Raw genomic sequence first — 24,371 nt, 5'->3', positions numbered from 1 at the left:
ACTACTAACACCCCAGAGCCAGGTGGGAGGGAGAAATAAAAAGCATTTTGATAGAAGAAAAGACATTTTGCTTATGTCATTAGGTGAATGATTCCTTAATAAATAGGGAAGAGCCCAAAAAATGGTATCAAAGTTTTAAATTATCTTTTTTAAAAACGAAATGTTCATAAACCCCCTTAGTAAAAATGGCGATAAAGAGCCCCTGTTGACTAAGTCATCTTAAGATGGAATTCAAATTTTTGCAATTATTTCCAACAGAACAATGTAAGCTAATGACAATATATCTGACTTTCAATTATAATTTCAATTATAATTAGCATAGTTCCAAGATTTTCTCTCCCAAATGGAGAGCCTAGATTAAGTAATAAAAGATTCATTAAGCAAAGAGGAAAATCCTTCATTTCTTGACAAGCAAAAATAAGTAAAGCAGAAATTGCTATTCACACTGGATAAGACCATGTTTAAAATAACAGTAAGAATGTACATAGTGTTATATAGGGATGGGGTTCTTGGTGATTTTATGTTCATTGTTTTATTATTTATGCTTATTATTATGTTTTGTCATTAATTCTTCAATAAATTTTTTATTTTAAAAAAAATCACCCTATTTACAAATCTTCTTTGAAGGTGAGAGGGAGGGGAAAATAAGGGCAAAGGCTGGGAGATTCCAAGAAACTCTTGGAATCAACAATATCACCTGGGGTAAAGTTGTGTAGCTGTCAACCACCTCTGCTCTCAGGCCTTGTTGCAGTCATGGCATTCCAGAAGGATTTACGGTTCTTTTCCCAAGAAAGGACCCATGGCCTTTGCAGTTACTGTGGCCTCATGAAGATCAGTGACATCCAAGAGGAATCCAATAAAAAAAGAGATGCCAGGGAGTCAGAGCCCGAGAGGCATGTTACTGTCCTTAAATGGCTGCCCAAACCTGATCAGACCAAGTAAGTTGTCGGAGATGCAGAGGAGAGACTAAATGCAGATTAGCATCCTCATTCCTGTAATTCAGAAGTTTTCTTTGTTGAAGTAGAATTGAACCTTCCTGGGATCCAGACTGGAGTATTGGTGACAGCGTTTGCTCAGGCTCTTTGCGAGAGCCTGAGGACCACATAGGAAGACTCCCACCACAGACCTGCAGGAACAGAACAATCGAAAGGGCTAGAACCCAGCAAAAGCAGCTATGTCAGTGAGGGTGGAGAAACTGCCTCCGCTAGGCCTCTACTACTCAGCTGTTGACTCCTATTCAGCTGTTGACTATTCAGCTGTTGACTCCCTCACACTCTTCATGGTGGTTTTCTCACCTTTTCTGCCTGCAAGCTCCAAATGCGCTCTCAGGGCTCATCACACGCTCAGCGTGCAGCCTTGCCTATTCTGTCGGGAACAGATACTCAGGAGACACGGCGCAGGGTAGCGGTTAAGTGCTAGACCCTGGAGCCCAGCTATCTGGGTTGAAATACCAGCTCTGACACTTATCCCAGCTGGGTGACTCCAGGCAAGTTTCTTTAACCTCTGTTTCAGGTTTCCCCCCTGTAAGATGGGGATCAAAACAGTCCCCACCTCACAGGGTTGTTCTGGGGTTTAAACGAAAAACGTATGTAAAGCAATTCAAAAAAATACCTGGCACATAGCAAGTGAATATGTGTTAGCTGCCGTTAGAGCTGTCCACTGTGCATCTATCCCCACCCCAGAATTTCTCCCACTCAAGAGGTGATGAGCCTTCTTGCCAAGGATAATCTTTCTACCTGTGCTCCAGGTCTCACCCTTGCCTTCCCTCTCTCATACCTTCCTCTCCCTTCTTTTTTACTTGAGATATAATTCACATGTCATAACAGTCAGCTTTTTAAAAGTGTACAGTTAGTGGGGTTTTTTTATATATAGAGAGAGAGAGCAGGGAGGGGGAGAGGGAGAGAGAGAATCTTAAGCAGTCTCCCCGCTCAGCGTGGAGCCCAACATGGGGCTCAATCTCAGGACCCTGAGATCATGACCTGAGCCGAAATCAAAAGTCAGACCCTAAACCTACAGAGCCACCTGGGCACCCCTACAGTTAGTGCTACAGTTAGCCACAAAGTTATGCACCCAGCACCACTATCTAATCCAAGAACATTTTCATCATCCCCAAAAGAAACCCCATACACATTAGCAGTCACTCCTCATTTCCTCCCAACCACCTCCTCCCAGCCCTAGACAATCCAATCTACTTTTTATCTCTGGATTTGCCTGTTCTGAACATTTCATATAAATGGAATCATACAATTCAATATGCTACAGGGGCGCCTGGGTGGCTCAGTCAGTTAAGCATCTGCCTTCGGCTCACCCCATGTGGGCATAGACTTTCCTTTGAGTTGATTGTAAGCACCTCTTATTAAAATATGTGCTCCTTGAGGGCAAGAACCATATTCTATTTCTCTTTCAACCTCCAAGCCTTCTAGACTAGTGAGTGCCGAGCTTATAGAAGGTAACCAATAATGTCCGTGGAATTGAATTGATCTTCAGCTGCCAACTTGTTCCAGGAACTTATCTAATGATCAGCTCAATCTCCTTCCCCTTGAAATGGCTGATTTCACGGCACCAGGTTTTCCTACGTGCTCTAGCATATCTCAAAACTCTTCCAGAAAGACAGAGATCCGGTCATCAGTTAACTAGATAATACACTCCAACCCTTTCTTACTTTAAGTGGGGACTATTAAGGCCAAAAACAATGCATTTGAATTTTTCCAGTTTTCTATTTTATTTGGTAATACTGATAGGAACTGAGTCCCCTTGCTTCACTGTTTGAATGGGGACTTGTAGGGGCAGAAAACATCTTCTCATCCATTACAAGGTCATAACCCTTATTTGGCTAAAACCCCAGACGAAATTTTGTTCAGCTTGAAGCGAGAATCTGAGAATGCTGCAAATAGTTTCTGCCCCAGAGCCCTTTTTCCCAAGAGTGTTCAATATGCTGCAGTATTTTTCCTAAACCTTAACTCTGCAAACTCAACTAACTAGAAGAGAATACACTTACCTGGGGTGGGCATTAGCTATTGTTGAAAACTCATTGTCCCACATGGGTCTCCCAAAGGAGGTTTTCTGTTTCAGACCTGTCAGGATGTCAGTGGCCTTGTCAAAGTTTAATGTGGCATGACCGGCCTGAAGGCAAAGAAATCAGAGTTAGAAAAAGCAGGTCTGGACAACTGTCTCTTACTTCAGCCACTTTTAAACTTGGGGGTGGGGGTGAGGCAGGTAAGAAATCATAAGAAATAATTATTTCCAATCAGCATGCACGACCTTGCCTGACATTGATCTTGCATCTAACATGGGAATTAGTGTGTTGTTTGAACTCACAATGTTGCTGTCCCATCCAGTGAGAAAGAGACGGTAGTTGAGAAAATCCACTTTGCCTAATTCCTCCATCTCACGTTCCAGAGAAGCCAACAGGTCATTGAACCAGGCAAAGGCACCTGTCTCCCTGCAGATCCAGTAGAAATAGATCTGGAATCAGCAAGAGAGAACATAACCTTATCAAAGTGTCTTTAAGATGTCCATTGTGGTGACATGACTATTCTATATACTCTATATTTGTTGGTCAAGTCTACGGGTGGCCTGAAAAGTCAGTTGTACAGAGCAGTGTGAACGTCCAGAGTTCTTACGGCTTCCCTTAAGGAAAAAGACTTCCAAAGTCATCTTCGGTTCAAGGGGATTTTAAACTCCAAATTGAAAATGAAGACCCTGTTGTTATGAGGAATCTGTAGAAACGGATGCCTTGGCAGAGAGAAGAGACCACGCGCTTTCATAGCTCCAGCGACGGTTATCTTTTTTATCAGTTGTAAAGAGTTTAAGCCATGAAGGCAATGGACCTGTAAGGCCCAGAGCAGATGAAAAGAGGTATGAGGGAGTTACCGTTTGTGTTTTAAGGTTGTGATCTGCATGCCGAAATTTGTACCAGATGGATTTTAAGACGGAAGCAAAGGGGGTGACCCCAATTCCTGCTCCGACCAACACAGCCACTTCATACTGGAAGACATCTTCACTGACAGTGCCAAAGGGACCATCCACCTCAATCCTGGCAGCAGACAGAAGACAATAGGCAAGCGAAGTCTCACCTCCACCCCCAACCTCAAACATCCCTCCCAAGACAGAGCTGTTCCCATGGCTCATGTAGTGCCTGTTTATTTTCATCATATTCTATTGCACCAGACTTCAGGTTCAACGAGGACTTGCTTTCTCTTCTCTGTCTACATCTGCACTGGGTGTCGGCTGCTCTCCAGGACCCACCTGGGAATTGGTGACTGCTGTTGCTCAAAAGCCCTGATAAGATTTTCTGTCCAGTCCCCCGCTGCTCTGATATGAATGGAGAAGAAGTCTTCCTCTGGAGCAGAGGTCAGAGTAAAGGGATGCCACTCCAAGTAAGAGATCGAGGGACAGTTAACAAAAATATACTGCCCCACTTCCATGCTGAAGCCACGCTTGTTCATCTGCAATTCCAGAACTTTGGATGGGTGCATGACAACCTATGAATGAAGCACAGAGGCCAAAGGGGGCGAACTCAGATGGAGACAGGGGCAGGCAGATGAAATAAATCAGTAAAGAGATGGTGGTGAACTGCGAGCAGAAGTCCTTTCTAAAGGGGGAAGCAGTGACTTTGGCCAGACAGTGGACGCACTATGGAACCGCAACTCAGCCTTATCGGGTCGCCTGATTCTTTAGAAGACCAAAGGGCCATTTTTTCTTTTACTGTGAAAGCCTCCCTCCAGATGTTTAAACGACAGCAACCAATTCAACTTTCCAAACAATCAGTGTGCGGGCCAACCAAAGGGTGTCTGTGGGCTCACCCAGGCCACCTGTTTGCAGCCTCTGACGAAGACCCATGCTGATGATTTCTGCCAAACCCTTTTCCCCATAGTTCTGTCCAGCACTGGGGGATGTTGCCCCCAGTTCCTTTTTATTCCCTTCAGGGTGACAACATGGCAGTCTATTTCTACAATCAAGAAGAAAAGAACTCTTGGGGCGCCTGGGTGGCACAGCAGTTAAGCGCCTGCCTTCGGCTCAGGGCGTGATCCCCGCGTTCCGGGATGGAGCCCCACATCAGGCTCCTCCGCTATGAGCCTGCTTCTTCCTCTCCCACTCCCCCTGCTTGTGTTCCCTCTCTAGCTGGCTGTCTCTATCTCTGTCAAATAAATAAATAAAATCTTTAAAAAAAAAAAAAGAAGAAAAGAACTCTTATCACAGCTAGAGGAAGGTGAATATTCTATTTTTTAAAAACATTTTTAAAGATTTATTTATTTATTTTAGGGGGAGGGGAGAGGGAGACAGTCCTCAAGCAGACTCCACAATGAGTGCAGAACCCGACGTGGGCCTCCATCCCACAACCCTGAGATCAGGACCTGAGCCGAAACCAGGAGTCAAACACTTAACCGACTGCGCCACCCAGGGGCCCCAAGTGCATTTTTTTTTCAAAGTTTTTTTTAAGTAATCTTTACACCCGATGTGCAACTTGAACTCATGACCCCAAGATCAAGAGTCACGCGCTCCTCCCACTGAGTCAGCCAGGCTCCCCGGAAAGTGCGTATTTTGTACCTTAGTAATCACAACCTTCTGCTGCGAGCGGTAAAATCGGAGAATCCTTTCAAAGATATAAAGAACCACCGGTGCAAGGATCCACTTCCAAGACTGCCCAGAGAAAGAATAAAGAATGAGGTTACATATTAATCTCCTGTTGAGGATTTATATGTGTAGCAGTTCATTTCTTCATTCAATAGTATTTATCAAGTTCTCTGATGTGTATCATTATTAAGCCACTAATGTCACCAAATCTTACAGGCGGAAATGGAAAGGAATAAATTATAATGGTTTTGTTTGCTAATCTGTTACTCATAAGGCAGATCATTTCCTGAAGTTTTACAAGTCTCACGAGGAAGCAAAAGAAAAGCGCAGAAATAAAATATGTGGTAATTATACATATAATGTATATTATATATATATTTAAATTATATATAAATTTGAATTTTAAGACTCCAAGACAGTCTTCCAGTACAATTTGTCCAATCTGAAAAACCAAGAGAGAAGCAGATAATTAAAAAACAAACAAAGAAGGTAAAGCGCCTGGCTGACACTATTGGTAACACTACATAAAACTTTGTATTTATCCATCACCTCTTTTCTCACGTGTTCAAAACACCAAACATAGTAATATACTTTTTACCTTCTCTACATTTTTTTAAAAGCAGCCTTTCTATCCCTGAGATCCTCTCAAAGGTAGCAGGTTGCTTCCATATGCACAGGAGCTACTAAAAATGTATTTCTTAGCAATGCCAAGTCATGTCCTTTCTTGCACAATTGCTTCAGCTGAAACATCGGAACTGTGTGGAATGAGGTTTCTTATGCTGTTTCAGGCAAATAACTTCCTTGGTTATCTCCAGGGAGGAAAGGGGTCGAGATGTGGGGGGAACTTGAGAGTGGGTATTATACAATTTGATGCTACTCCTTATTTGAAAAAAAATTCCCCATGTCTTCAGAGAAAACACACACACACACACAAATATATTTAAGAAATGGCTAATGACAACGTGGCAAAAAATTTTTTTGACCTCAGAAGTTATCAGAGAAATGAATATTAAACCAAAATAGCATTTTAGCCTCTCAGATTGGAAAACAACATTAAACAATAATGCCCACCATTAACTGGGATGAAGGGAGATGGGCACATTCACATGTGCAGCCAGTGGAGGGACCAATTAGTAGGATCTTCCCAGACAGCAATTTGGCAATACATCCCAACAGCCTTAAAAACATTCCTTCTATTTGACCCAGAAATTTCACTTCTAGGAAATGGAGCATAAAGATCTAATTAAGGTGAGCACAAAGTATACAAATATAGAAATGGCCCTAATATTTACTAAGGAAAAAAATGACCAAAATGGTATACCACACAGATTTTTTTTGCCAATACCCAACTGTCTTTTTTTAATTTTAATTTTTATTTCATTTTTTATATTGAGATATAATTGACATGTATCATTACATTAGTTTCAGTTGTACACCATAATGATTCAATATTTTATATATTGCAAAATGATCGCAATAGGTATAGTTAATATCCATCACCATACATTGTTGCAAAATTTTTTTTCTTGTGCTGAGAACTTTTAATATCTACTCTTTTATCAAGTTTCAAATATGCAATACAATATTATTAACTACAGTCCCAACAAATTTCAAATATGCAATACGGTATTATTAACTACAGTCACCATGCTATACATGAATACCCATGACTTATTTATTTATAACTGGAAGTTTGTACCTTTCGACCACCTTCACTCATTCTGTACACTGCCCCACCCCCTGCCTCTGGAAACCATCAATCTGTTCTCTGTATTTACGAGTTAGGTTCATTAAAGTAAGATTCCACAGACAGTGAGATCATACAGTATTTGTCTTTTTCCGTCTGACTTATTTCACATTGCATAATGCCCTCAAGGTCATTAAAAATGATCGCATAAAAAAATTGACAAAAATGTTATATCATAGAGCTTTTTAAAAACAAATGTTTCAGTGAAGCAGCAGAAAGAGAAATTAAGAAAGCAACACCATTTACTATTACACCAAAAATTATAAAATAACTAAGAATAAAGTTAACCAAAGAGGTGAAAGACGTATACTCTGAAAACCATAAAGCATTGATGAAAGAAATTGAAGATGACACAAAGAAATGGAAAGACATTCCATGCTCATGGATTGGAAGACAAATACTGTTAAAATGTGTGTAGGACCCATAGAAATCTGCAGATTTAATGCAATCCTTATCAAAATACCAACAGCATTTTTCACGGAAATAGAACAACCCTAAAATTTATGTGGAACCACAGAAGACCCCAAATGGCCAAAGCAATCTTGAAGAAAAACAAAACTGGAGGTATTACAATTCCGGATTTCGAGTTATATTACAAAGCTGTAGTAATCAAAACAGTATGGTACTGGCACAAAAATAGACACATAGATCAATGGAACAGAATTTTATTTTATTTTATTTATTTTTTTAAAGATTTTATTTATTTATTTGACAGAAAGAGACAGCAAGAGAGGAAACACAAGCAAGGGAAGTGTGAGAGGAAGAAGCAGGCTTCCTGCCAAGCAGGGAGCCTGATACAGGGCTTGATCCCAGGACCCTGGGATCATGTCCTGAGCCAAAGGCAGACGCTTAACAGCTGAGCCACCCAGGCACCCCTGGAACAGAACTTTAAAACCCAGGGGCGCCTGGGTGGCTCAGTCGTTAAGCGTCTGCCTTCGGCTCGGGGCATGATCCCAGCATTCTGGGATCAAGCCCCACATCAGGCTCCTCCGCTGGGAGCCTGCTTCTTCCTCTCCTACTCCCCCTGCTTGTGTTCCCTCTCTTGCTGGCTGTCTCTCTCTGCCAAACAAATAAAATAAAATCTTTAAAGAAAAAAAGAATTTTAAAACCCAGAAATGAACCCATAACTGTATCATCAATTAATCTTCAACAAGGGAGGAAAGAATATCCAACAGGAAAAAGACAGTCTCTTCAACAAATGGTGTTGGGAAAACTGGACAACATCATGCAAAAGAATGAAACTGGACCATTTTCTTATGCCATCCACAGAAATAAACTCAAAAATGGATTAAAGACCTAAATGAAACCATACAGATCCTAGAATAGAGTACAGGCAGTAATTTCTCTGACATCGGCTATAGCAACATTTCTCTAGATATGTCTTCTGAAGTAAGGGAAATAAAAGTAAAAGTAAACTATTGGGAGTACATCAAAATAAAAAGCTTCTGCACAGCAAAGGAAACAATCATCAAAACTAAAAGGCAACCTCCAGATTGGGAGAAGATACTTGCAAATGACATATCTGATGAAGGGTTAGTATCCAAAGTATATTAAGAACTCATCAAACTCAACACACAAAAACCAAATGATCCAGTTAAAAAATAGGCAGAAGATATGAATAGACATTTTTCCAAAGACATACAGATGGCCAACAGACACATGAAAAGATGCTCAACATCACTCATCATCAGGGAAATGCAAATCAAAACTACAATGAGATATCACCTCACACCTTAGACTAGTCAGAATGGCTAAAATTAACAGCACAGGAAACAAACAACAGACATTGACAAGGATGCAGAGAAAGGGGACCCCTCTTGCACAGTTGGTGGGAATACAAACTGGTGCAGCCACTCTGGAAAACAGTATGGAGCTTCCTCAAAAAGTTAAAAATAGAACTACCCTATGATCCAGCAATTACACTACTGAAGTATTTACCCAAAGGATACAGAAATACTCATTCGAAGGGGCACATGCACCCCGATGTTTATAACAGCATTATCCACAATAGCCAAATTATGGAAAGAGCCCAAATGTCCATCTACCGATGAATGGTCAAAGAAGATGTGATATCAATATATATATATATATATAGGAATATTATTTAGCCATAAAAAAGAATGAAATCTTGCCATTTGCAATGACATGGATGGAGCTAGAGAGCATTATACTAAGGGAAATAAGTCAAAGAAAGACAAATACCATATGATTTCACTCATATGTAGAATTTAAGAAACAAAGCAAATAAGCATAGGGAAAAGAAGAGAGAGGCAAACCAAGAAACAGATTCTTAACTATAAAAACAAACTGATGGTTATCAGAGGGGAGGGGGGCAGGGGAATTGGTGGAATAGGTGATTGGGATTAAGGAGTGCTCTTGTGATGAGCACCAGGTGTTGTATGGAAGTGTTGAATCACTATATTGTACACCTGAAACTAATATTACACTGTATGCTTACTAACTGGAATTTAAATAAAAACTTAAAAATTGACATACAATACATTTTAATATATATTTATTCAAATTTATTTTATTTTATTTTCCGACTTCAAAGTCTTTTTAAATCTTATTAAGGGAATACTTTTGTTAATCCTCCAGTATTAGAAAAAAATTCCCATGTGGTCTTACGTTGCTTTTATGATTTTTTTCCTTTCTTTAACATTTAAATCCTTGATCCATGCATTCCTGATTCTTATTTTACTGTAAAGTATAGAATCAAGATTCAGCTTTTCTTCCTGGATGGGTAACCTATTATCCAAAAAAAATTATTGAATGATGTATATTTTTTCCCAACAGATTTGAAATGCCAACTTTAGGGGATTTTTTAAAGATGTTATTCCCCTTTTAGATGAGGACCAAGCTATTGCTCTCAATTTTGCAACTGATTTAAAGACTTTAATCACCCTCAGAGCACTTTGAGACACCACAAGTCAACTTTTCCCTCCCATTTATTCCTCCATCTAACATATTTTATGAGCATGCAAAGGTAAATCATGATATTCATAATAATTATCCCAAGGCACATCTTGAGTTCCCTGGAACCCAGTTTCTTGACTGTCCACTATTTAATAATAATTTCCAAGCATGTTCTTTTAACACCAAAGAAAGCTGACTTCAAGAATGTGTTAAAAAAATGTTGAACTTATAGATTCAGAGACTAGGAAGGTGGGGAACCAGGGCCTGGGATGGGAGGTGGGGGAGTGATGGAAAAATGCTAGTCAAACGATATGTGACTTCAGTCATAAGATGAATAAGCTCTGGGGATCTAATGTAAAGCGTGGTGACTAGAGTTGGTAATACTGTATAGCATACTTGAAACTTGCTATGTGAGGTGATGGATGTGTTCATCTCATTATGGCGATCATCTCACAAAGTATGCATGTATCACTCCCCACGTTGCACACTTCAAATATATACAATTTTATTTGTCAATTGTACTTCAATAAAGCTGGGGGGAAAAGAATGCTTACCCCCCCCCCAAGAAGATTGACTGGGTTTCAGTGGTGAGGAGCACAATCTTTGGAATCTGAAAAGCCTGGGCTTGAATTCCAGTTCCACTAGTTACTTACTGTGAGAGCTTGACAGTTGAATCTCTTTGAATCCTCGTCCTATTGTCTCACAATGGAGACCCCCCAAAAATACCTACCTCATCAATTATTGCTATGTATAAATGAGATAGTCCATATTACACAGCAAACCTGTCCTGTGGTAAACACTATGAATAATGTGAGGTATCATTATTACTTTCGGACAGGGTCTCACAACCTGCAATAACCATTAGTCCTTCCTCTTCAGGATCCCCTGCTAATGGTAATTCCCTAGCCTGTTTCCAGTGATATTGGAGCTCCTTGATGGTAGGAGCCTTGTGAATATATCCTCCATTGGACTCTGCTCAGTGCTGAACTAATAACAGTAACAATAATAAGAGTAATAAAAACAACAATAACAGCTCCTAACAAGAGTCTATCCTCATCTCTGGGGTTCTTACCTCAGCGGGGAGCCCTTCAAATTGGGGGTGCTTGCAGTGGGAGTCATGAACATCCCACTGTTTGAAAGATTCTGCACACCTGTGAGGATGACTCGCATTCAGGCTCTCTTCTGTTTGACCCCGGACAATTCCACTGAGACAGACAAAGAAGGACAGTTTGGGGCAAAGAATTATGCAAGGTCAGGGGCCGGGGCATGAGAATGAGGGTTCAGGGACCTTACCCAATGCCATGAATCCCTAAACCAATGAAGTAGATGATGAAAACATGGTGCGTGTACCAGAAGACCTCAAAATAACTCCTCCGGATAAACTCCACAGCTGAAGTCACCATGAGAACCAGAGCTATTGTGATGATCACTCCAGTGAGACCAGCAATGCTGGTAAATGTCACATACTCCACTGTCTACAAAAGGAGAAATTTCAGCCTGATTCACGGGTGCCAAACATACCATGCCCTTCCATACTCATGACCAGATCGCAGATACTTCGCCATTGAGTCAACTCACCATGTTTGGGGATGAGATAGGATTTAGCCAAGACTCTTCCCCTTTCTCTTGATGAGATAGGATGGAGAGAACGGAGGCAAGGGATCCGTCTGTGGCCTGTCGGCTCTTGCTGTAGTGTTCAAAGTTGAACAGGTGTGCAATGATGTGAATAGCTAAATGGAAAGATGACAGGGAATTGAAAGTTGTCTCAGAAACATCACTGCAGGCATGCCCCACTAGCAAAGGAGAATCCTATAGATAGTGTCTCCAGAATGCTGAATCCACAGAAGGTCCCCGATAAATCTTGATTGCAGAGAGAACCAAGATCTTTTTTATTCTCATTCTGTTCCCAAAAGAATCAAATACAAGTTCCATGAAAATAGGCCTATAGGGGCACCTGGGTGGCTCAGTCAAGCATCTGCCTTTGGCTCAGGTCATGATCCCAGGGTCCTGGGATTGAGCCCCGCATCCACTCCCTGCTCAGCCTGCTCAGTGGGGAGCCTGCTTCTCCCTCTCCCTCTGCCACTCCCCCTGCTCATGCTCTCTCACTGTCTCTGTCAAATAAATAAATAAAATCTTAAAAAAAGAAAGAAAGAAAGAAAGAAATTAGACCTACAACAGTGCCTGGCAAATAGTGCCAGGTGTTCAATAAATGCTTTCTGAACGTCTAAATGAAGAGATGAACGAAACTATACTCCGAATGCTCACGAGCTTGCAGTTTTGTGGTCTGTCTGATTTACCTGTGTGTAGGCAGATCATATATGCTACCAGCTTGTGGAAGGTGAGGTTGTGGTCCAGTTGCTTTCTCAGGGTGCGCCTGCAAAACTACAAATGGAAAGTGATCAAGGTCAGGTATCTCCAGGCAGTTTATAAAATGCAGTAACCCATAACCAACATGTCTTAAACAAAGCATACCAATACCCACCCACCCTTGCCTACCCCCTGGGCTACCAAAGAAGAACCCTGGCTTCCATTCTTAGGGGTTTGAAGGTATTGGGTTGTCCCACCGAGGAGTTCAGGGTCTCTTGTCTTCAATGTGAAAGTTGACCTAGGAGTGGTTGGGACTCACTGAGCAGGTGCCCCTCAGGAAGGACAGCAGATTTCGACACACAGGAAGCAGGATCAGCATGCTGTTAAAATTCAGGCAGCGAGCAGAGGCTCGGGCCCAGGCCAATGCCGACTAGAGCAGAGGAGAGAAGAGACCATCAGCTGCTTCATCTCATCATCTAGGAGGTGAGCACCTCCCAGTCCACTTGTCTGAGACCTGGAAATGGGCAGGGCAGCATCTTCCTCACCCCTTTCTCAATAGCCAGCACACTAGGTCCAGGCTCTCTGTTTGCAAAATGACAAAACATGTGCTGAACTTAACAGTGAATTGAAAAATTCTCATGACAAGTGGCTTGGAAATATTTGACTATACATCTAACAATACAAAAGAGAATAGGATTCAATAATTTCACATTAACAAATACATTCTATCGATGTAATACTTTGCAACGAGTATTTTTGCTTAATACACTCAATTATTGGGGTGCCTGGGTGGCTCAGTTGGTTAAGCGTCTGCCTTCAGTTCCGGTCATGATCCCAGGGTCCTGAGCAAGCTTCCTGCTCAGGAGGGAGTCTGCTTCTCCCTCTCCCTTTGCCCCTTCCCCTGCTCATACACACGTGCTCTCTCTCTCTCATATAAATAAAATCTTTTTAAAAATACACTCAATTATTATTTTATTGTTTGTCATTTGTAAAACAATCTTGAAGACTATATATGTTTTTATTTGCATTTTAAATAAAGCTTATATATTTAGAAGTATAATTGCAGATGGTGACTATTTTTTCTCTTTTCTGTATTTTCTAATGTTGCCATTATCAGCATGTAATAATCATGTAAACAAACAATAAAAAAATTTAACCATTTATATTTAAGATGCCTTTAATGATTGAATACAGCTTAGGCAGAACTAGTGAACCCCTCAGAGCAAACATTTTAAACTCAGGCAAAGATTTGAGAAAGGAGAGCTTCTGAGAACAGAATTTCAAACTGATTTCCTTGGGTGGCCAGGCAGCATACACCAAGATCAGTCGGATCCAGCAGTAGAAGTTGCCAGAAAAGGAGACAAGGAATCAGTGCTTCAAGGAAGTATTTAGCCCCCAAACCGGCTTGATTTAAGGTATAAGCTGGACAGAACACGTTCAACTCCATGATAGTCAAGTCCGACTGCTCTCCTCGACTCTGTGCAACTGGTCTCTGAGTCAGCTCCCTGTACTTGGGACTGCAAGCTATGGAGCGTTCCAATGTCATAACAGCCACGGGGGTGGTGGCGGCAGCCAGGCAATTTGTGTCGCATGTTAGCTGACTGGCCAGCCTCACATGTGTGCCAGGCAGCGACATGGGGGAAGGAAGAATATGGGTTAGAGTTAACGATTTCTCCTTTTTTTTCCCCCCAACTTTCTCTTTTTTTTTCCTCTCTTTTTTCCCCCTAAATTTTTCTAATAATCTTTTTGGCACAAAAACTCTTTTTCCATGAGACACCTAAACCCAGGACAATGTGACATGGAGCCAAGTCAAGATCCGCCTAACATCTGTAATGGCTCACCACGTTCGGCAGTGCAGTGAACAGGAGCTGCCCTACTGTTTTCCATTTCTGGCTCTTCCATATGACCTGTTGTTTTCTCCCTCTGCTGAGTCACACTCCGACTGTTTTTCAGAGAGACATCCTGTTCCATTTCTGAGTAAATTTTCTCTGCTCATCTCAAAGATCCTGCCTTTCCACATTGGTTCGCGCAGCTTGCTTATACGAGACACAGAGGTTTCTTAAAGCTAAAATTGGCAAGTGAGTGGAAAATATAGGACTACACTTTCACAGTTCCATATTCTGGAGGGGCTGTCCGTATGGGATAAATTCTTTTTAGAGGGAATCTTTTTTTTCCCCATCGCAGCACACCAAAACATCCCAATTCATGTGCACTTTTCAATATCGACACCACCTGATGTTCAAATTCAACTGCTGCTGTCATTAATGTCTCACTCTGAATTTAAACTGCGTCTTCTGTTACTTATTTGCTCTGCTTCATAGTGAATCAAATAATTCTCTGTATTTTCCTAGAGGGAGCACAAATTCAAGAAATAACTACAGAATGATTAAATAAATTATGGCCCATCAATGCCATGGACTGTCAGGTTCTTAAAAGGATGAGAGCTACACGCAGTAGAGTAGGAGTGGTAAACGTTTAAGAACTAGCTTTCGGGGAAGAGGAGATCTTGATTTCCAGCCTTTACCAATTTACGTGTTGCCAATACTCCCACCGTGGCAGATTTCAAGATACCAATATGATGTCATTGAACACCGTTGAATATAGGGCTGGGAAGAGATTCACATAAGTGGCTACTGCAAGCTGGTATGAGCTAGTTCCAGCACCTCAGTGGTTACGTACTCACAAGGAAAGCTCCCTGAAATACATTAAGCGTAAGAAGCGATTTCCAGCCAATACCTATGATGTGATCCCTTTTTTGGTTAAAACAAACAAACAAAAAAACTCAAAAAAACAAACAAGCATAACAAAACAAAACAAAACCGCTTTGCTACTGTACGTGTTTATCCAAATTCATAGAATGGTACATACACCAAAAAAAGAGCAAAGTTTACTGTATACCGGAAATTAAAAAGTGAGTAAGAACGGTACCCACCTCAGAAACAAAACCTGTATGTCTGATGCTTTCGCGACCTTGTATCAGTGCATGACGCAGACACATACACAAACTATTAACAGTGGTTATCTCTGGGGAACGCGATGGAAGGGCAATTTTCACAGTTTTACTTATACACTTCTGTATCATTTGATGTCACGGAAGGTAGCATTATTTATCATTAAATGTTTTTAATAGAGAAGACTTTTAAAAAATGAAGTGAATGAAATGTCCGCAGGATATCAGCATGATTCATTTTTCTGCTGCTGACTTTTTGGTCATAAAGCAATTAGGATCTTAATAACTAGTCACATTTATTGCATCATTCTCTTACTAAAAAGCTATTTTTAAAATAAATTAATACTTCCTTTGGAGTTATAGTTTCCAAAGAAGGATCAAGGACTACATTTAAAATGGAAAACAGCAGGGTGAAATAAGCCATGAACAGAACGTTCAAACTGGTTGTGATCTCAATATGGATCCTTTGATTATAGAGAGAAAAGAAGGATTTTTTAAAAGGACAAGCTATCTTTGAACATGTACATTGGATGGGTCTTTGTGGAAAGCCAATGATCTAATCAAGATGAGTGATTTAACCAAATCCCTTACCTGCTACTGGAAAACTCACTAGAGTTAGCAGTCAAATTTGCTTTTCTAATCAGATAGTGGCCAGACTAAAGAGCCTGAGAGAGATCATTCTCACCTCCATGCTTCTCTCTGGTCACCTCCACACCGATGTGCCCTATCCACCCCCCACCCTCCCTCTTCTGTTCTTTACCTACCCCTTCCACAGCCTTCTCCATCCTGTTATTTTCACCCAACACCTGCCTTTCCTTAGGGGCAGCTCTGCAGCGCCACAAACCCCTCAGACCCCCTAAGTATCTCACTTGTTTGATAGAGAGGTGTTTTTCTGTGAGATCAGTCCACAGCGGTGGCTTTCAAGTTGCTTGTTAATTTGTTGTAAACCAAACTCTTTCTGGAAATCATAAGCAGGAGTCCATAAGATAGGTAAAGGCTGAGGGGCAACTGGGTGGCTCAGTGGGTTTAGCATCTGCCTTCAGCTCGGGTCATGATCCCAGGGTCCTGGGATGGAGTCCCGTGTCAAGCTCCCTGCTCAGTGGGGAGACTGCTTCTCCCTCTGCCTCTGCCCCTCCCCCCCACCCATGCAGTGTGCGTTCCGTGTGCGCTCTCTCTCTCACACACACACACAAATAAATTAATTAGCTAAAAAAAAAAGACTGGTAAAGGCTGCTTTGGTTGAAGTAGGAGCAGGGGCAGGAGCCCTACCCAGTCAGCTTTCCCCTCACACCCTAAAGGAGTACTTGAGTCATTTGAAAATGACTGCTTAATAGTTTTCTTTACTGTGTGTTTTTATCATTGGATCTGGGGAGTGTGCCCTAGATAGGGCTGTCAGATCCAGTGAACAAAAATACCAGTTGCCCAGCTAAATGTGAACTTCAGATTTTAAAAAGTGAGTAATTTTTTAACATACCTATGTCCCATGCAATATTCAAAATATACCAAAAAATTGATTTATTTTTCTGGAATTCAAATCTAACCAGGTAGGGGGGCGCCTGGGTGGCTCAGTCCTTTAAGTGTCTGCCTTCAGCTCAGGTCGTCATCCTGGAGTCCCGGGATCAAGCCTTCTTGCCAACCCTTGGTCTCCCTCCTCCTCGGAGAGTCTGCTTCTCCCTCTCCCTCTGCTCCCCACCCGGCTTAGGCTCTCTCTCTCTCTCTTTCTTTCTCAGTCTCTATTCTCAAATAAATAAATAAAATCTCTAAAAAAAAATTTTAACTGGGCATTCTGTATTTTTTTTTTCTGGGCACGCTAACCCTAGAGGAAATCAGGGCATTCGATCTCAAAGGAGCCAAGGTCACAAAAAACAAAAAAACAGAGATTCTCCATATGGCAACTCTGATACTCACCCCCAGGATTTCTCTTGTATAGTAGTACTTGTCGGCTTTCTCATATGACAGGAAGGCATGCACAAACAGGAAAACATTCAGCCCCAACCAAGTAGCCTGGAGGAAGAAAAACACAAGCAAAGAATCAAGTAAAATTTGGGTACGGGAAGGAATAGGTAAGGGAAAGGAAATAGTGTCACCATTTTGGCTATTTTGTGTTTATCCGTTTTCATTTTAAATGAGTACAATCCTTCTAGTTTCTAGCATACGTACAGAGAGTGTTAGCACCTCAAGACATGCTTTCATTAGATGCTAATGACCAGGGTCAGCAAGTCAAGGCCCGTGGGCCAAATCTAGCTCACCTTTTATTTTGTACAGCCTACAAATTAAGAACAGTTTTTACTTTTTTGTTTGTTTTCACGTCTATTTTTTTAAGATTTTATTTATTTATTAGACAGAGAGAGAGAGCACAAGCAGGGGGAGCAGCAGGCAGAAGGAGAGGGAGAAGCGGGTTCCCTGCCAAGCAGGGAGCCCAATGCGGGGCTCCATCCCAAGACCCCGGGATCATGACCCGAGCTGAAGGCAGACATCTAACAAATTTAGCCACACAGGCACCCCTGTTTTCACGTATTTAAATGGTTGCAAAAATCAAAAGAAGAATGGTATTTCATGGTGTGACAATTACAGGAAATTCCAATTTCAGTGTCCATAAATAAAGTGGTATTGGAACTTAGCCCCGCCTACTTATTTTTATATTGTTTATGGTTGCTTTCATAATTCAGTGGAAGCAGTGAGTACCTGTGACAGAGACCATAGGGCCTGCAAAGCCTAAAATATGTACTACCTAGCCCTTTACAGAAAACATTTGCCAACTCCTAGACTGGGAGCATTTGAACTATTTCAACTAAAAGATGGCAAAAATGAATAAATGGATTTCTAAAGAAACAAAGAATAAATTTAACATCTATAACAATACCCATCTGAAAAGGACTAAACCATTCCAGATGGGCCTGCCTCTTTAATTACGCCCTGACACGCATTTTCCTGTTTTTAGATTGCGAGTCTCTTTTCAAATTAACCTATCATTGCTCTGGACTCATTTGAGCTCTTAAGACTGCTTTTATCTATCCCTGGCTCTGTTTCTGCACCAGCAAAAGGGGAATTTGGAGCCCATTGCCCCATTGCCTTGGAGACCAACCAATGCAGCTCTGGCCCAAGCTTTGAGGTACTAGTTTGTAACTGAGCAGGACTCTAGGGCACTGGGATGCCCTTAATATATACTGTTGGCCCCAGGATGGATCAGAACCATCTCAGCCCCCACAAGTAGAGAGCCTTTAGCCTAGGGCACGGTTGTGTTCAGAGTCCCTAGATATGGACCACTCACACACCTCCAGCAGCATAAGCATAGTGATTTAAAGTGATATTGGAGGGCGCCTGGCTGGCTCAGTAGTTAGGTGTCTGCCTTCGGCTCGGGTCGTGATCCCAGGATCCTGGGATCAAGTCCCGTGTCAGGTTCCCTTCTGAGCGGGGGAACTGCTTCTCCCTCTGCCCTTCCCCCTTGCTCATGATCTCTCTCTCTCTCTCTCTCTCTGTCAGATAAATCGATAAAATCTTTAAAAAAAAAATAAAGTGATACTGGAGTCAGACTCCTTGGGCTCAAATTCTAGCTTCACCACTTTCTAGCTCTGTGATCTTAGATAGACATGTGATTTAACTTGTCTATACTGCATGGGGAGTGATTAATACAATAGCCGGGGCACAGTAGGAGCTCAGTAAATGCTAACTACGGATTTGGGTTATTACCAGGCTTCACTCATCCATTTCTTCCTGCATCCTTTGCTCAGGCACCATTTCCAGAGTTGAGTGGCTTTCAGAGATTCTTTGATCCCAATCAAAACAGAGAGGTGACAGCCACAGACACCTCAAGAGTTCAGAAGACAGAGAGAGAAGTTTCTTTAGAGAGAGCAGAAATATTTCAGGATCCAAGAGTTCTTTGCTTCTGTGTCAGACCATTGCCAACTGCAGGCAAGGTGGACACAGTGACAGCTGGGAGTAAGGAATTCCATTTCCCACCTTCACTATCATTTCTTCCATTATGGGTGGAAAGTGAAGTAGAAGACCTGGCAAAAGGAGGAGTAAGAATGTTTTTTGAGTAATTTATTTTTTATTTTAAAAAATAGTGCCTAGGGGTGCCTGGGTGATGCAGTCAGTTAAGTGCCCGACTCTTGGTTTTGGCTCAGGTCGTGATCTCGGAATCCTGAGATCGAGCCCTCAGCCCCGAGGCCAGCTTCCTGCTCAGCTTGGAGACTGCTAGAACTTCTCTCTCTCTCTCTCTCTCTCTCTCTCCCTCTGCACTGCCCCCCTGCATGCTCTCTCTCTCTCAAATAAATCAATAAATCTTTATTTAAAAAAAAGTAGTGGGGGCACCTGGGTGACACGATTGAGCATCTGCCTTCAGCTCAGGTCATGATCCCAGGGTCCTGGGATGCAGCCCCGTGTTGGGCTCTGTGCTCAGTGGGGAGTCCGCTTCTCCCTCTCCCTCTGCCCCTCCACTTCCCCCTGCTTGTACTCTCTCTTTCGCTCTCTCAAATAAATAAATAAAATCTTTAAAAAACATAGTTCATAGAAGTCTATGCCAGAGATAGCAAGAAGTCTGAGCCTGCCAGCAAGATTGGTAGGAAGTGGAAATTCAAAGCTACATAGTTAAATGTGAGTCACCATAATGGGTGATGAACTCTCTGAGCAAAAACTAAGAGAGGGATACAAAATGCAGAGGATTTTAGAACTAGAAACAGGCTTATATTTGTATCTAATCTAGTTATTTAATTCATCGCACACGCGCGTACGCGAGCTGAGGTAACCTGAAGTCTAGAGAGAATAAATAATTTGATCAAGATCCGTCAATTAACAGCAGAAGTGAAACTCATTCCCAGGTTCCCTGTCTCCTAACCTAGTGCAAAAGGAATTAAATATACAGCATTGAGCGCTGAAAATATAAAGCATGGGGTAACCTGCCAAAATAACCACTTGGCCTTGTGTTAAATGCAAAACAAACAACCCTCCAGCGGTATATGATTCCTCTTTGTGCCTTTTTCCCTCTAGGGCCTGGGCAGTCCTAGGGGACCCGAAGAAAAAAATGGAAGAAAAGAGAGAACCCTAGAAGGGGTGATGACATGAAGATCTAGGAAAGTGAGAAAGGATGCAGGGAGTTCCAAGCTCAGGGGTGGCTCAGAAATGGGAGAAAGAGTGGAGAATAGGGGCATGTGTGTGCGTGTGTGTGTGTGTGTGTGTGTGTGTGTGTGTGTGGAGAAAGGGATTGTGCATACGCGGCGTCCAAGGTAAAGACTTTCTGGCCTGAACACTGGGAAGTTGGGTTTGAGTGATGGCTCTGTAATCAATTCACTGTGTGACATATGGGTCTTATTTTCCCTTGTAAAAAGATAAAGGAGCTGGTTTATAGCAGCACTATGCAATGCCGTAGCCACTACCCACATGGGATCATTTGAAATGTGGCTAGTCCTAATTTAGATATGCTGTAAGTGCAAAATCCATATCGGGTTTCAAGAACTTAGTAAAAATAAAAGACATTAAATGATCTCATTATTCCTTTTTTTTGTCTTTTAAAAAAATTTTTTTTTGACTATGAAGTTTATTGGAAACTCTAAGTCAAGCTTAATTTACTATATGTTGGCTAACTGAACATACAAAAAAGACTAAAATTACTTAAAACAAATTAAAAAATCTATAAAAGGTCAGGACATTCAGTATTTTAAGAAAAAGCTAATTTGGAAAATTGTAGTATCATGGTTAAGAAAATAATAATTATGGGAAGCTATACATTTTTAAATTATAGAAAACATTAATAATTAAATATCTAACAAAATATGTCTTGCCATTGCTCTGGAGGAGAAGATGGGGAGAAATATTTTGTATTTTATTTACATATATTTATTAAAAGATTTCTCATGTGACATTGCAAATAGTCCCATTTCCCTTGTATTTTGCTGTAATACATGAATTCACACGAAGGAGATGGAATACATAAAATTACAAATACGGTAGAAAAGTAAACCACGTCACACCCAAATACACTGTAAATTACTGCAAAGTGCATAACCCCAACATATAAGGCATATTAGTTTTAGAAAAAGAGCACTGCCCACCCCCATCTCATTAATATTTTCAGTATTGATTATGTGTTGAAAGGATAACATTTTTGATATATTGGGTTAAACTAAATAAATTAGTAGACATTAATATCACCTATTTCTTCTTACCTTTTTCAATGTAAGTACTAGAAAAATTTTTAATTACATATGTAGCTCACATTATATTTCTAAAACGGACAGCACTGGGCCATGATCTCCAAGAATATTTCTAGCTCAAACATTCAATGATTTTATGAAATCTTGCTGTTGGTAGCAAAGAAAGGATGAAGAGAAACGAAGGCTGCATGGCAGTAGTTAGAAGTGCGACAGAAGAGAAAAAAGATGGAAAATGAAAACACTGAAATTCCAAATACCTGTGGTTTATATCATTTGTCTCTTCACCAACCAATTTCTGGAGTTGGATTTTTTCCCTTTTCTAAAATGATGACATACATCATACACAGAAGATTTTATAAAACACGTGTCATCTTAGAGCTGGGCTTTTTAACTGATAACTGGCCTCAGCGGGCCCAATTTTGGCATAGAATGTTTCCATTTCAAACAACTTTAGAAATATTAACTAACAGGGGCGTCTGGGTGGCTCAGTCTGTTAAGCGTCTGCCTTCAGCTCAGATCATGATCCCAGGGTCCTCGAATAGAGTCCACTTTGGGCTCCCTGCTCAGCAGGGAGTCTCCTTCTCCCTCTACCCTTCAACCTGCTCATGTGCTCTCTTTCAAACAAACAAATAAATAAATAAAATATTTTTAAAAAGAAATATTAACAAGCATAATCTCTCCTTACTCTGTTAAGAGTAAGTAATAGATAGTGAAACATTGCTTACCAGAAACAAAACTGAGAACCAGTGGTTAACCACCCAGTTGCCCATTGTTGAGAGGTGGTTTGGAGTCTCTCTAGGCAGCAGGGAAGATTCAGCAACCTGGATTCTGGAGAGGTTCTTCAAGGTTGGGACCTCTGTCTAGCTCAGAGTGTGTGAGTCTTTGAGATATGAAAGATGCACAATTACCCAGAAAACTTCAAGGAATGAAGTGCTTGCATTCTGCCTTCCTTCTCTGGACGGAACTCTTGTTATCAGCTTGAGGAGACCAGCCCTACCTATGACAACCACAGGGGTTTTCCCTGGTAGGGTTTTATCCCTTCAGGAAATAGCAATCTTCTTGAGTGAGAATACTCTCTCATCATCTTATAAACACGACCTAACGTGAGGCATTGCTTTCCTTGGTAAGACATCTGCGAACGTTTCTCGCTAAAGTCTGGGGTTGTAAACAGATGACCTCAGGAGAAGCAGGGCAGGAAGCAAGCACGTTAAGCAGTAAGGTGGGCTTTCCCAAGAGCTGCCACAGCTGCCCACTGCGATTTGGACCTCAGCCCAGCTAGCTCCGAAATGTTGCCCTATATGTTCTGCTGGAGGATGGTCTGGCTCTGGGGAGAGCTTGACTGGCTGGGAGGACAAGGGAAAAAAATGGCTAAAGAAATAAAAGAAAATTTAGGAGATGTAAAGGTACACCTCAGTTCAAAAAAAACAGAGACAGAGGGGCACCTGGGTGGCTCAGTCAGTTAAGCGCCCAACTCCTGATTTCGGCTCAGGTCGTGATCTCAGGGTCCTGGAATAGAGGCTGCCTCAGGCTGGGCACTCAGCGGGAGTGTGCTTGAGGATTCTCTCTCCCTCTGCTCCTCCCCCTGTGCGTGCCCATGAGCGTGCTTGCTCTCTCTCTCTCTCTCTCTCTCAAAATAAATAAATAAATAAATAAATAAATAAATAAATAAATAAATCTTTTTTAAAAAACAGAGACAGAATACTCGAAATAGGTGGTGGTTTTCTAGTTCGAATTAGCTGGAGTTGTGTGTTCAGTTCTGGGCACTGATCTTTTTTTCCTTTTCTAAAATGGTGAAATATATCATACACAAAAGTGTACATAAAACACATATATGTACTTTCAAGAATAATTTTAAGGAGTGAATATTTATGTACTCACTACCCAGGTTTTTTTAAAAAATAGAATATTTATTTCCAGCATCTTAAAACCCTCTGTGTGTCCCTCCCTGATTACAACTCCCTTATTCCTCTCTCCCTCCCCCATCAGATATAATGACTACCTTAAAATTCAGGGTCATTATTGCCGTGTTTTTCTTCATAGGTTTACTAATTGAATGCATCCCTAACATACTGTATTGTTTAATTTTTCCTGTTTTTGAACTTTTTAATAAATGGAACCTAGTTGTTTGTATGTATATATGCTCATGGGATTTGCTTCTTTCACTCAATATTGTGTTGGATGATGATAGAACAATGTTGATAAAATGATATATATAGGCTACAGTTACTCTAGAGTATACACCCTAGAGTGAAATTCCTGGGTCCGGGGATTTGCACATGTTCAACCTTACTACGTAAAGCCAAGCCTTTCTCCAAAGTGCTCACATGAGTGTCTAATCCAATGAGCCATGGATGAACATTCCACTTCCTCCACATGCTTATCAACACTTGGTATTTTTTTATTAGACTTTTATTATTAGGCTTTTTTATTTTTATGATTCTAGTGACTATAAAATACTACTTTGTTGTGATTTTAATTTTCATTTCCCTGATTACTAATGAGGTTGAGCAACTTTTTTTAAATAAATATTTTATTTATTTATTTATTTATTTATTTATTTATTTATTTGACAGGGAGAGTAAGCACAAGCAAGGGGAGCTGCAGGCAGCCTGAGACAGGACTCCATCTCAGGACCCTGGGATCATGACCAGAGCCAAAGGCAGACACTTTACCGACTGAGCCACCCAGGTGCCCCGGAAGTTGAGCATCTTTTAACTCAACT

At 41.2% G+C, this 24,371-nt stretch overlaps 1 protein-coding gene across 3 annotated transcripts; it reads right to left on the bottom strand.

Moving 5' to 3' along the window:
* Positions 1-325: 325 nt before the first annotated feature.
* Positions 326-22,443, bottom strand: NOX1 (NADPH oxidase 1). Of its 3 annotated transcripts, XM_045803611.2 has the most exons (13): positions 22,375-22,443; positions 17,406-17,501; positions 12,867-12,977; positions 12,538-12,622; positions 11,819-11,970; positions 11,534-11,715; positions 11,313-11,445; positions 5,551-5,643; positions 4,249-4,484; positions 3,874-4,036; positions 3,319-3,465; positions 2,999-3,123; positions 326-1,126 (listed from the first exon to the last, which is right to left on the bottom strand). In XM_045803611.2, the coding sequence occupies exons 1-13, from the start codon at positions 22,417-22,419 to the stop codon at positions 1,000-1,002; spliced, it is 1,695 nt and encodes a 564-aa protein (XP_045659567.2). In that variant the 5' UTR covers positions 22,420-22,443; the 3' UTR covers positions 326-999. The 3 variants fall into 3 exon arrangements, with proteins under 3 accessions (XP_045659567.2, XP_087716362.1, XP_087716361.1); XM_087860236.1 differs by lacking the exon at positions 3,319-3,465 and having other exon boundaries at positions 22,375-22,419; XM_087860235.1 differs by lacking the exon at positions 12,867-12,977 and having other exon boundaries at positions 22,375-22,419.
* Between the last annotated feature and the right edge of the window lie 1,928 nt (positions 22,444-24,371).

The sequence above is a fragment of the Ursus americanus genome, chromosome X, assembly GCF_024610735.1.
Source record: "Ursus americanus isolate L20-20 chromosome X, mUrsAme1.1.p, whole genome shotgun sequence".
Taxonomy (NCBI): Eukaryota; Metazoa; Chordata; class Mammalia; order Carnivora; family Ursidae; genus Ursus; species Ursus americanus.
Note: the sequence above shows the minus strand (reverse complement) of the source record. Positions and strands in the feature narration are given on the sequence as shown.

Excerpts from the sequence above, each read along its gene's own strand:
- NOX1 (XM_045803611.2), bottom strand. The coding sequence starts at position 22,419 with ATGGGCAACTGGGTGGTTAACCACTGGTTCTCAGTTTTGTTTCTG. Across the intron at positions 12,978-17,405 it reads ATACAAGAGAAATCCTGGGG|TCGGCATTGGCCTGGGCCCG; the intron begins GTGAGTATCAGA and ends CCTCTGCTCTAG. Across the intron at positions 11,446-11,533 it reads TTAGGGATTCATGGCATTGG|TGGAATTGTCCGGGGTCAAA; the intron begins GTAAGGTCCCTG and ends TGTCTGTCTCAG.